Below are 14,559 nucleotides of genomic sequence, written 5' to 3'. Positions count from 1 at the left end.
TACATTTACGTTTATTTACATTGTATTTGGGGTTTCCAATCTTAATTTTATTTAGAAATCTGTTGTTTACCTACATAATTGCTCATTTTGGACTTCTATGTGATAATACATACGTGTCACCTACAATGATTTCTATGTTATAATGTCGGAATTGTAGGAAATCCCTTTTCTTACGATATTTCAAAAATTTCTGAGTTAATGATGGCCATTGGATGATACCGTTATGTCCGGAACCACTTCTGGATAATCGAACTTTGAAGGCCAGTGGGTCAGAGACCTGAAATTGCCAAACCTGTTTTATAGTAACAACATGAATTCTTTGCGAAATTTCACGGTATTTAGTTCAGCGATTTCTGAGATTTCAGTAATTGCAGATTTAAAAAGAATCCATAAATTTTCCTATGGTGGTTGAATCGTGAGATCGCTCCCAAACATTTCTTATTGAGTAACTTCGAGATTACGTATATTAATAATGGTATGCAAATTATAAAGCGTTTCACTGAGTAGTTTCTATGATCTTAATAGTTGCTAGTCAAGCTGAGCTGAATACAGTCATTTCTCAGTGAACAACGATGATTAACCCTTTACTTAGCATGTATCCATTTAAATACATTTTCATGCTCAGTCATGTGACTCACTCACTATGCAGGTATACTGCCAAGTAATCATTTCAACTAGTTATCATAATTAATAGTGAACATGAATATTTTTGCATAATTCAGTGTTGTTCGTTTTAGTATTTGCTGAAATTTTAATAGTCTATATTGTTAAAACCTATGAGGTCCATGAGATGAGAGTTTGCACTGTATAAGCCCACAATCTGACTTTAGTTGGAATCGATGAATTTCCTTTAAGACAGAAATCGATCTTCAGAAGCTTTAGTTTTCCTGGAGGTGTAAATGGGTATGTATTGAATTGGTTTAAAAAACAACGAAAATGTTTCTCAGATCATACTTTTACTGCTTGTCACACTTACAGCCAACCGTCAGACACCAAACGTAAACAAGCAGACTGTTTGGTGAACAGTGACAATTTTCAACCCTTTCATCAAGTTGTGTGACAGTGATATAACTATTATTTATATAGCTGACGATCGATTTTAGGTGTGTCAAGTTAAGAAACAATATGATCTGGGGAAAAAAATTATCGTTTGATATTTTTAACATTTCTTATACTCTCAAGCATAGTGCGGCTGACATTTGATTTCTTAATAGAAGAGATTTCTATACACACTTCAAGAACAACTAGATCTATGTATTTCAGAAACATCTCAGTGCTATTGTGCAAACAAATACAATTCAAATTAGCTCTCAGCTAATAGAGCATTACATATGGTTCCACGGCCTTTGTTTGAGTTTGTTTGTAATATCCAAAGAACTATGAAAGATATTAGTAAACAATGTTCACAAATTTCTTCATCTATCCTGTGTCTAATATATGTATGTGGAACTGAAATATACTTCTATTTATATCAGTAAATCCAACGAGATATTTAAGAAGATTTCAAATGTTCTGTATTTATATTCACTTTTATTTTAAAATTTTAATACAGATTTTTGAGTTTGGAACAACAGGTAAATACGCCTTTGAGTTATTCAAGAATTTGAACTGATTTCACCAAAATAGCAACTTAGTGCTGGCTGTAGTGAAACAATTGATGGGTATAAAACTAAATACATCGACGAGTGACACGACCTTAAGTTAGACCTCATAAGAACAATCTTCAAGTTAAACCACGTTTACACTCTATTTTTGTTCGTATAATAATGGGAGGTGTTTCATATTAAAGACATGAATAATATGAGTTCTTACACTTTGGAGTAAAGTGTATAATTTTGAATACTTCAAGATGAAATAAAAAGTTTCAAATAAAAAATAATCAATAGAAATATCGAAAAAAAATATATAAAACATTTTTGAAAATATATTAATGGTTTTTTTAATCAGGCACATCCCATAAATCCGCGAAGAGTTATAAGATTCTAAAAGTTTTTGAAGTTTCTACAGGGTCGACTCAACTGGAATTATTTTTTGCGCGATGGAATAGTTCATAATTTAAAACAAAATTTCACGTATTAATGGTGTAGGTTCGCACTGACTGTGTAGTTTCATCAATTATAACGGAACAATAAAGAAGGCTCGATTTGAGATGGGATGCACCGAAAAAAAAGTGCGTTTAGGTTCAGTGAAAACCTCTCCCTTCAGCAATGGATTGCAAAAAAACACCTCATAGTTTTAAAATTCTCTGTAGGATGGTCCTGGATCTTCTATTTTCTGGTAAGTATTCCACACCTCTAGACTCTGGAAGCTTTAGTTCTGACACCTCTAATTCTATAAATCAATCACTTGTTATTTCAAATAAATATTATTGATAGAAGTGATCGATAATTTATTCCTGGAATAAAACTGTTATTAAAAAATCATCACATGAGTTATAGTATACTAAGTTTTATATTGATTTGTTTCTTAAAACATTATTAACAAACCAAGATGAACGAAGTGGTTTTCAGTAAGATAACAATTAAAAAATGTAATTATAATGTTTCAAAAAGAATTATATAGAGGAAAAGGATCCTGAAAAATGAAAAAAAACAAAATTTTCCACTTTATTAAAAAAAATTGGTTCTTTAAAACCATAGTGTTTACTTAGTCGTTCAATAAGTTATAGTGAAATAACAACAAAAATATAACTTAATCTCAACAAATTAGTTGACCAATAATAATAATAAACGAACAAATGTTATAAATAACAAATATGGCATCAGTTGTTATATAGAATATAAATTTGTTTTGTACTAAACTAAAATATAAAAAAGAGGCATAGAGGTAAATCTTATACTTACACAGTCAGTTTACCTTGGTTTTAGAATTAGTGAATTTGCGATTTCAACATTATTAATTTTATTAGATTTAAGATAGGTTTGGGGTTTAGTTCTAAATAATAAACACCTTTTACGTTGAAGCAATGTTTCGCTATAATTTTGGTTTTGTTGAACTTTGCTGTGCAAATATTAGTCTCTCAGAATTTTGTTGAAAATATTTAGTCGATGATTAGTCATTTATCTCTTAAAAGAGTGTTTGTTTTGCCTATGTGGCCTCTGGAACAAAATTTACAGGTAAAATAAAAGTACAATATACTGGGACACTGCATGGCACGTTGCGTTCTGTGACTCGGTCAGCTGATATAATATTGCCTATCTAAAAAATAAATGATTTTACTTTAAATTGCTTTAAAAAATATTTATGTATTGTAAGCCTATTTCGGAATATATATATATATATATATATATATATATATATATATATATGTTTTTATTCTTCTGTCTAAGTATATGAAAATGCGTCCACATTTGTCCACTGGGTTTTGTGTGATTAAGTATAAAAATTCCAAATATCCAAGCATTTCCACAAGCTTTCGAATTTATTATGAATAGGATTACAACTGAAATATAATAAATACAACTGGTAGCTGGTAGTTGGTTTTTCGTTAAAAAAGATAAATCTTTTAACATAATTGGAGATATTTTGAAATTCAAGTAGTTTTAGAAACCTTGGATACAAGAATATGGACTGTACTTTAATATGATTTTGTATATGCTATACAAAAGTTATTATCCATATACAGTTGCTATTAAACAAGAATATGGGTATACACTACTGTACCGTTATTATAATACATATTATTTATAAAGTCTGGAGCTAATTTTCTATAAATCAGAACAACTTTTCGGAAATACTTAATTTATTCCGAAATTTAAATTTCACTCAAAATTTAACAAAGTTTTACAAAATCTTGATTTGCTTTTCTTCAAAATTTCTCTCAATCGGTCAAATCTAATTTAGAGTCTGATCAAAATTAAAAATGAAACTAAAAAGGTATACTTCACCAAAAAGGTTTAAATTAACAAAATAAAATAAAAGGTTCTTTTCTCAAAATATTCAAAATCAAAATTACACAATGCTTGATGTAAACTTTAGGATCAAAGTCTAATTTACAATACTTCAAAAGTTGAATTAATTATCAGACTCTGTTATATGGCAAAATTTAGAAAATTTAACACAACAGTATAAAACAAAAGATGTTAAACTAAACGCTGGTACGGGACTTACTACTTTGAAGACTATGGAGGCTAAAAAACTATTACGCACTAAAGGAAAAAAAGAAATTCAAAACTTGACTTAAAACACACCGGGTAAAAATTAACTCTATATCCCAAATGTATAGGAATAGAGGAAGTACTATGGCTTCTGAACTGCACGTGTAGACGCTCTGCACTCGACTTGAAGACTACTCCTCCCTCTTCAAACCAACCGGCTCGGGAACCTATCTCCGTTGACATCTCTAACAGCTGGAGAGGTCAAACCAACAAAATAATGTCCACGTACCACGTCTAGTTAACAAAGAGCGATTCAGCAGAATGTTTATAACTACGGTACACTACCATTTTACATTTTCAAACTTCGAACAAACATTTCGTACCTCTTTCCCTAATTTCTGTAATGTGTCAAGCAGATAGGAATTACTATCTCTTAAGAAAATAGGCGTCACAGTTTTTAAATACTCCGATTTGTAATAAGACCTGAAATATGACGCGAATGGAGATTATTTGTTATAGTAATCTCTATTTAACAAAAATGTCTGTTTTTATACAAATTATAGGTTACATGGATGAGTTTATATGTAAACAATACAAAAACCCAATAAAGAGTACGAATCAGTGTCCTCCTCTCAGAACGGTTCTTATTCATGCACAATCCTAAACAGCCGTTTATTTTGACATATATTTTTAAAATTTTTGCAATTTTTTTGAGATTAAGTATTTAGGCTACGATTTAAAAAATATTTACTATACGGAGAAAATTGATAAGACCATAGGAATAAAATATCTCCAAAAATAAAGAAAACTGTAACAGCTTCCAATTTAGGTTAGATGTTTTTATATTTTAGATAGGTTTAACAGTCTAGTTTTCCAATTTTATAATTGTGTTATATATTGCTTGGCGTTGATTGGAAAAGGTTAAATGACTCATACAACTATATACGAGTCGTATTTCAATAAAACTGAACGACTAAGTAATATCGTTGAAACCCAACAACACCCCGTTTGGGACAACAGCCTTATGGGATACCTACATTTCCCTTATTGTGTAAAATGTATTGGTATAATTATTAGTATTAAACAAAGAAAGAAAAACCTAAAAGAATTGTAACCTACTTTTTATATTTTATTACTCTAATGCACACGTACTGATTGGAAATAAAATAAGTAGAATACATGTTTTTGTATTTGTTATTTGTTGCTATTGTAAGTAAGTTATGTCATGGTATTATTAATTTTATGCACTGGCAATAATATTTGTTTGTAATATTCAGTTTATTATTTTGGGAAAATAAATTATTTATTATTGTATTAACAGATTGTTTTCACAGACTACTTCATCGCTTCTATTTATATAGTCGTTAACGTGTTCAACTTGGACATACGTTCTATCTGTGTTCCCTTACCGTATTCAACCCTCGATATTAAGCTCTTTATAACTTGATTTAAATAAAAGGCCATGATAAATTGTGATTTTAATTTAAAATATACGTAACAGGCTGTCTCAAAATATGTAGTACAATATGGTACGAAAATTCACATCTTTTAAATTTGGAGTAACAATGCCCATGCGTTTCAAATGTGATTTGACAAAAGTTTGTTGATTATACAGAAATTCCTAGAACAATATTATCAACAAACTGATAGACGAGTCGTATTAAATATGTGCAGTTCAGCTAACTAAAGGGCATGATATGAATGATCATTATGTAACTATCATCAATGAAACAGATGACGTTGGGAAGTGTTGGGAAATGAAAGCAACACATTTTAAAACTTAAAATCTAATTTACATTACAAAACAACTAACAATAAATAATATGCACAATAAGTTAAAATCCTGCCATTGCAAATACGACTGTCTCCTGAGGACCGCCAGGTGGGTGAGAGGGGGGGATGCCCGGAGAGAGACTATTTGCCGTCATAGAGGGTCGATCACGGACTCTTGGCAGGAACAGTCTTCAAGGGCTTTGCGGGGTCTACTTCGTTCACGGGCTGGGCTGGGGCTACCTCCACGGGCTTCTCCGCCTCGGGCACCACTCCCTCCTTCCTGACTCCATCCTCCACTTTCACGGGTTCTACGGGCTTCACCGCCTCCACAGGCTTGGCGGGCACTTCTACTTCGGGCTGAGCTTCCTCGACGACGGGGACACCCTCCGCCGACTTCTCCGACTCTTCATCCACAACGTTGTCCGCAGGCTCGGCGATCTGGCAGTCAGTCTGGTCCGTCTTCACGAAGAAGGTTCTGCCGATCTTGTATTTGTCCAGGACAGCGTAGGCCATCTGCAGCGTGGACACTGAAGGATTCCTCTCCCTCGTCATCACCCAGGCGTTTTCTAAAGAAAAGTTTCTCAGATTTATACAACGTTAACTTTACTTTATACAATATAAGTAGTTAAAAATGTTATCATAAATTGTCATACTAGTATTTAAATGAATAAGTTTATGCACGAAACCAAGATGGAAGACGAATACGTCACGGAAGATTACAATTTTATGCATAAAATAGCAAGGGTTCTAGTAGAGTGTTTATATACGTATCTCTCACTCGTATTGGGTAACGTTGGGAACAAACCTATTTAGTTTTTTATCACCTTAAACATGTGCGCCGTTAACTGAGTAATGATCTTATGCATAACTGTTACGTTATATTATAGATTTTAAAAGGTACATACATAGTACGATGCTCTAAAATCAGTCGGATAGTGATTGACTGGATGTTAATACTGACGGAAAACCGAGGTTTTATAGGTGGCGAGTCACATTTATTAAAATACTATCCTCTCACGTACCTCGAACAAAACTTTCCCTGCAATATCAAAATTTTAATCAAATAATATTTGTGAACAAATAAAATTTATTTGCAGTAGGGCACATTTTTGCAGATGTAGTTCCTGTATACTTCATACAACTTGAAATAGTTTTAACATGATAAATTTATTACCGTAGTAGTCTTCAAAAAATGTTTGTTTGCAAAGAGAGGGTGTTGCACTTACGGGTGTTGAAAAGACCGAGGCCTGAGCAGGACCAGACCACAGAGTAGGTGTCGTAATCGGTGTCCAGAACCGTGTAAGAGGTCTCCACAGGGTCTGGAACATTTCACATTATGAGTCAATTCATCTGTATTTCGTACAAAATTTATTTTACAAAATTTGCAGGATTTTTAATAAAACGCATTTTATCAACTAGCCACTCAGTGTACAAGTAAGTTCAATAACGAGAGTGGCTACCATGACTAGAAGCAGAAGTAACTCACAGGGCAGGGTCGAATACTTGACGCTCAGCTTGGAGTCTGCGCCACCCTTGGGGATGCTACGGATCTCACCGTTCAGGATTCGCTTGATACCAGTTCTGTAACAATGTCAGATTGCTGAACGTCGTTGTGGTTCTTTGTATTCTACAATTATTAACATTTAAACATTTAAATTTGATATAATACTGAAATGTGAAGGCTGCTGGAAAATAGCTTTATCGAATATATTAGATTGCCTGTAAAACTACTATTACTGTAAAACTACTGATTGACTACACTTTATCAACTATCACATTGAGTACATAACTATCGATTATCCGATTGAATGTGCAACTGTATCGACTATCGATTGACTATATAACTTAATCGACTATTCAAATGAATATACAACTTTATCGACTATCGGATTGATTATTTATCACCAATCGAGTATTGGAGTTATAAAAGGTTTAACTTCAACGAAAAAAATGTAAATATAGAAATGTGCCAATGTATTAACAACTACTTGAAGTAACAACTATTTAGCCGCTTTTATACTAACTAAATGATTTTGATGGTACAAAAAATAATTAATAAAATACAAGACATATGTGGTTTTTCGGCCTGATTCTACATGTTTTCAAATACAATTATTCAATAATAATTCCATTAATGATAAAAGTTAAATACTTTGGTATTCAGACACCTGTTTTATAAATGGATAGTTTCAATAAACACTTTATGTCTGTGAGGTAATTAAAACGCGGATTTTAACAACTAAACCTTCAATTCTAAATCAATATAGTCAAAACAATGATTTATTTATAACTAGCGGGCCCGGCGCGCTTTGCTGCGCATTTCAATAATTTTTTGCAAAAGTTGCCCGCGGCTTCGCACGCAATTTCCCGTTGAAAACAGTACACTATATTCACTTATTCTTTTTCTATCACATTCTAAACATTGCTGAGATAATTGATAGTCGTTCCATCGTGAGCCTCTTGGGCGTATTATGAAGGTATGTACCATATTCCTGCCTCTATCTAGCTGTTACCCACGGCTTCGCACGCAAATCTTAAGAACCGAAGTCCTTATATTACTTAGTAAAATTTTTTTTTACTATAATAAATTTTAGATTAAATTAGTTATATCTCCGATGCCACGATTGAGCTTGCTTTGTTGTCTCGATCGAGAGAATATGTACACACGGAGTTTTGAGAACCATACTTCTGTCAAAAAAAACAACTAAGGTTGATTTTATAACATTCTTTATATTTGTAGCCAACGTAAGATAGTAATTATGATATCTGCATTGCTCTTCTGATCAAGCATGAGCATGGTTTATATTAAATAAATATTGCAGTTAAAGGTGAATTTTTACGTCAAATTTGAATTGTATTATCTGGATAGTAAAGTCTATGTTTAACAGTGATTGCAGAAACAGTTTAAACAAAATTTGTCGTTTCTCTTAAAACTATAAGTGTAATATATGTTTACAAAGAACAGCTGATTAAAAATTTGAAAAGACGTTAACATATGTTTGCTGCAATGCATTTCTTATGGGTATTTCTGTAACCATGGGGCGGAATCCTGAATCGGGAAAGGGATGGGCATAGCTTATAAACCTTCTCTGTGGAAAAATACATATACGTACAAATTTTCATCATGATCGGTCCAATAGTTCACGATTCCATAAAGGACAAACATACAAACATTCATTTTTATATATATAGATTTCAAAATTTAAAATAATGACAACAGTATGCATCTTAAGTTTCAAATCGCGTTTTTAATTGCATGGCAGTGGTTTTTAAAGTCTGTTTATAATATAATGTTTCTTCGAACTCAATTTGTATTTTGAATAAAAAATAACTGAAGACCAGTGTTTTGTGTTTACTAAAACATTCGAGATAATTAAATGTGCTATTTAAAATACTCTTATTTAACAATGTATTATTATTGTAAAGTAAAATCTAAATTTTGAAACTAAATATGTTTTGAATTGTTGAAAAATTACTCAGTTTATTGTAGAACAGCGTTATAGTATTGTTAAGTAGTTTTGTAATACAATAATAATGTAATTTCTTTACAATTTATAATAAACATTAGTAACCGACTGTTTATTTGCGTCAACGTTTTAACATGGTGATTATAGATTTGTTATTTAAAACAATGAAATAGATTATAAAGTTTGTTATTGGCGGTTAATATTAACATTCTTGCATATTTAGTTTGACAAGTAATTATGTTAATAAAATAAAAATAACTAATATGGTTTTACTAGAATTAGTAAGACGTTAGTATAGTATATTAAATATATGGTACATATTCGTATATCTCGTTTCAAAATCATATCAATTGGCTAAATTTGTTGAAACTTGATTTGATTAGAAGTATATTGATGTTGTTGATGGACTGTCTAAATACAATTTAATCAATGCAAGGTAACCACCTTAACCATACTTAACCAGTATGGTACATAAATTCTTATACACTGTAAACATTTCTCCCTTTCCTGTTATTTGAGTTAAAATAAAAAAACCTCTAAAGTTAAATGGGAGTAATGGATGCATAAATGAATGAACAACTAATTGAAGTTAAATCGTTTAGTACTGATCGTATTATATTCTTATACGAGGTACAATATAACTGGGTACCGCCAGCCATTTTGTATTAAGCTTCATAAGGACATTATTAAACTTCAAACACGATATGCCCTTATGTTTAACCGTATAATTATTTAACATGTTTGATTTTTTTCAAGGTTTAGTTCACGTCGAAATGCTTTTTGGTTTACCAATATTTTAATTTTGTTATTCCGAAATAAAATATTAATCATTTCTGAACTTCAAGTATTCAATAAGTATAAATTGAACAAGTAAGTAATTCTGGGAAGCATTTGGTTACGTTAAACGTACCTTTAAAATGTGGCACCACCTGTGAGAGCGTAAAAGTGTTTGCAGTATAACATTGTTCTTATAGGGTGAAACTTCTGGAAAGCATTTGGTTACGTTAAACGTACCTTTAAAATGTGGCACCACCTGCGGGAGCGTAAAAGTGTTTGCAGTATAACATTGTTCTTATAGGGTGAAACTTCTGGAAAGCATTTGGTTACGTTAAACGTACCTTTAAAATGTGGCACCACCTGTGAGAGCGTAAAAGTGTTTGCAGTATAACATTGTTCTTATAGGGTGAAACTTCTGGAAAGCATTTGGTTACGTTAAACGTACCTTTAAAATGTGGCACCACCTGCGGGAGCGTAAAAGTGTTTGCAGTATAACATTGTTCTTATAGGGTGAAACTTCTGGAAAGCATTTGGTTACGTTAAACGTACCTTTAAAATGTGGCACCACCTGTGAGAGCGTAAAAGTGTTTGCAGTATAACATTGTTCTTATAGGGTGAAACTTCTGGAAAGCATTTGGTTACGTTAAACGTACCTTTAAAATGTGGCACCACCTGCGGGAGCGTAAAAGTGTTTGTAGTATAACATTGTTCTTATAGGGTGAAACTTCTGGAAAGCATTTGGTTACGTTAAACGTACCTTTAAAATGTGGCACCACCTGCGGGAGCGTAAAAGTGTTTGTAGTATAACATTGTTCTTATAGGGTGAAACTTCTGGAAAGCATTTGGTTACGTTAAACGTACCTTTAAAATGTGGCACCACCTGCGGGAGCGTAAAAGTGTTTGCAGTATAACATTGTTCTTATAGGGTAAAACTCAATGTGTATTAACTACTTAATCTGTGAGAACTCTTACACTTCCAAAAGAGTAGACGGAAAATACAAACTTACAGTCTATTCTGGATCTCGTTGGCGACCAGGATCCTGCCGTCCTTCGCTGCCGTATACTCGGTGCGGACACAGCGGCTGCCCGCCTCCAGCACGGACACGTACCTCTCTGCCTCGTACCATGTCCCCAGGTACTGGAACACGTACACCAGGCTCACTTCATGCTCTCATTATTACGTCGTTACTAATGTTATTAAACCATTCATTATGTAATAACAAGGGCAACAAAGTTGCTTTGTTAGTTACTTGTTAACTAATAAAGCAACAAAGCTTTCATTCCATACAATACGATTTGAGTTGGGATCTTACTGGAGAGTCCTATATAAGTAGCCTACATCTTGTGTTTTCAACAAGCATTACATATTCTTTTTCTTATAAATGAATTCAAATCGATATAGGTTAATACTACGATTTTTACAAATCCAATTTATCTCACCTCAAGATTGAATAATCATAAACATGGTAAAATCAACCCAAAACGTTTTCAAACTAACTACGTTTTCATCATTGTTTATGATTAATTTATAAATGTAATTAAAAATTGTTTTCGTGTTAATAACATTGTATTTAGAAAGGTAATTTAACACGTTATGTTCATAAGTCCATACAAAGTTCTTAAACACATTATATACATTAAATACATTATATTTGTTGATAATATACAGTTAATTATGTTAAACTCTTCTTGAGCTTTAAGCAAAATATATTAATAGTTTATTTTATCTTGTAACACCCAGCGGAATAAAGATTACTCTATATTATACTCTTGGAGTTCATTTGACGTATCTTGAAATTAAGGATTAAAATGTAAGAATTTAATGATAAGACTTATAAAAAATGGATGATCCTTGTATTCATATTTTGATCTGAAGAAGATGTAAACTTACTTAAACAGAATGTAGTCGCCCATTGTAACTCGTTTTCGTTATACATCACATTATTTGTTCATTTACCTCACACACACAAAAATACAAGAATATTTCTAAACTCAATTTTTGCAACAAATTAGGCTCGATATATTTTTTTAACATATGCGTACCTTGAATATTTCAAAATTAACTGTATTATACAAATTTTTAAAAGTTACAATACAACTAAAACTTGTTCACGGATCTCAGCTGCAGCGCCTGCAGTCACACAATGTCTATTACGTACAGTATCTTTATTGAGCGCTTGCACATTGCAGGCGCATTCTAAAATTAGGTTTGTTTTCAGGAGCGAAGCTATTTCCACTATATCATTGTAGACACTATTAAAATGACGAATCAACTGTTTTAGTAAAATCGGGAATAACTGGAAATTTAAATGATATATTCAACTAAATATCTTTAAAATGTAATTTATACATTTGTCAATTCAAGCTAGTTCATGTAGAAAAACAATATTATATATAGTAACTAAAAATACATACAATATAGTAGAATTCTTAAAAATTGAAAAGTAAATACAAACATGTTGGAGGATTTTTACAACAGACTAACCTCAGCATGGCATTTATCATACTCTTATAAATTCTTCATGTATCAAGAAATACTGTAGATCTGTGTGTGAATTTAATGAATTAGAGGAAATGAGAAGTCATTTATAACAATTCTAATCATCAGGTGCCAAGCTTAGGGTATAGTGGTGATGAATTCTGTTTTCCTCCAGTGCTTATTCAATGTCAGTCGTTAAAAAACGACCTACGCGTACAGTTTTCTTCTTTAAGAACAGTATTAAATCTCATTCACTTTTAAGCTTTAATTTTTGTTCGTAGCGTTATATGGTACATCCCATTTAAAAATACAATTCATAAGCATCAAAATGAGTTTTAGTTTTTGAAAATTTTGAAAATTTTAATATTTAAACTATAAAGTACAAAAGAATTTGTAATTTTGTTTACATAAAATGTTTAAAAATCTAAAAAAATACTAAAAAGCGTTTGGAAGCGTATTGATTATACAGTATATTTAAAATGAGACATCTTCCATAATTTACGACTAAAAATAAGGACGTAAAAGTGCATGAGATTTTATATTGTACTTATGAGACTACAATCAAGATGGCCGCCAGTACTACCGGCTCTTACAGTCCCCACTACCCCACAGGTGCGCGGACTTAAATGTATTTTCTCTCTAGATTACTTTAAGATATTTGAATCCAAATTTACAGTATTTTCTCATAATCTACCTTCTTAATCCATTATTTTGGAAATTATATTTGGTTTGCCTACTCTTACACTTGGTTCTTATAGCGTGTACAACTGATCAGTGCGTCTGAAGTTGTGCGAGAATGTGTCTGTTACCTTATCCATGTCAAAGTCGGCCTTAGGTAGGTAGTCCGGGCACCAGCCGAAGGCCGGGACCTGCGCCCTCACCACGGCCACAGCTCCCAGCAGCACGGTCAGTGTCCTCAGATTCGTCATCCTGAACAAACACAGGAGTCAACTCATAAGTAGCTTCTCTTCAACCCCGTTATGAGGTACGAAGTAACGCATTTTTAGAAATAATATTTTGCAATAAGGTTGCAATATAGTTTTGTTTCACAAAATATTCAAGAAAACTATTACCAAATGTTTACAAAAATATTACAGTTTATAAATTGAATTTGATAACAAAACTTACTACAATCGATTCATTATTGATAAGATGAGAAAGAGCTTTATAGACATATAGCAGAGTTCATCACCTAATAGATATAAAAACTATATAGATGGCTAAATATTATCACTATCATTAATATTGAATTTCCATTCCTTCTGTAAACGAAAAATAACAAATATTATAGTTTTATATGGCGATTTTTGTTAGTACTTGAAACTTACAAGGCAAATATAGAAGATAATCACAGTTTTAGTAAATCAAGGGATTTAGAAAACTGTTTTATATCATGAATATAAAATTTAACGATTAATTTATCATCATATAATTTGTCACACCACGCCTGGTGTGTAATATTGTCATCTTCATATTAAACAATAAGATAAAATATAAAGTTTTAGTGTTTATAGCACTAATAATATTCACTAATTTTGAAAGCAGAGCTTACAGGTGGTCTTTGCAGACTAGAGAAAACTTTTGACCTGAACTAGGATTTAGGATTTGTAAAAATATATTGAAATACAAAAGTTATCAGTTTAAATGTGTACGATTCCTAGACACGGCCAATGTATCTTGATTGTAAACACCACTCAAAAACTAACAATGGAAATTAGTTTATATATAAAAATACCAATACAATATCACTATAAACCGTACATTTTTATATTATGCTGTACGTATAGAACAAATCAATCCACTAATTTCTTTCTCTACGAATATTTTTATATTAGCACTACAGTTATTTCACATACAGGGTTGGTAAAGCTAACAATAGAAGATAGGATGGCGACCGGACGAACTAATGTACACTCACCTGAGAGCGAGACGAGTATGGCGGGGCGACCGGGTCACGGGCTTATAT

The 14,559-nt window shown here is 32.0% G+C and overlaps 1 protein-coding gene across 1 annotated transcript; it reads right to left on the bottom strand.

Moving 5' to 3' along the window:
- Nucleotides 1–5,868: 5,868 nt before the first annotated feature.
- Nucleotides 5,869–13,551, bottom strand: LOC124362838 (apolipoprotein D-like). The gene is made up of 5 exons (XM_046817683.1): nucleotides 13,403–13,551; nucleotides 11,122–11,252; nucleotides 7,357–7,451; nucleotides 7,097–7,189; nucleotides 5,869–6,436 (listed from the first exon to the last, which is right to left on the bottom strand). The coding sequence occupies exons 1-5, from the start codon at nucleotides 13,520–13,522 to the stop codon at nucleotides 6,036–6,038; spliced, it is 840 nt and encodes a 279-aa protein (XP_046673639.1). The 5' UTR covers nucleotides 13,523–13,551; the 3' UTR covers nucleotides 5,869–6,035.
- Nucleotides 13,552–14,559: the final 1,008 nt, after the last annotated feature.

This window comes from Homalodisca vitripennis, chromosome 5 (assembly GCF_021130785.1).
Source record: "Homalodisca vitripennis isolate AUS2020 chromosome 5, UT_GWSS_2.1, whole genome shotgun sequence".
Taxonomy (NCBI): Eukaryota; Metazoa; Arthropoda; class Insecta; order Hemiptera; family Cicadellidae; genus Homalodisca; species Homalodisca vitripennis.
Note: the sequence above shows the minus strand (reverse complement) of the source record. Positions and strands in the feature narration are given on the sequence as shown.

Bases quoted from the DNA above. Each gene is read 5' to 3' on its own strand.
- LOC124362838 (XM_046817683.1), bottom strand. From the start codon at position 13,522: ATGACGAATCTGAGGACACTGACCGTGCTGCTGGGAGCTGTGGCCGTG. The intron at 11,253-13,402 runs GTAACAGACACA...TACGTGTTCCAG, and splicing joins CCGACTTTGACATGGATAAG to TACCTGGGGACATGGTACGA. The intron at 6,437-7,096 runs GTAAGTGCAACA...ACTTTTCTTTAG, and splicing joins CCTCGGTCTTTTCAACACCC to AAAACGCCTGGGTGATGACG.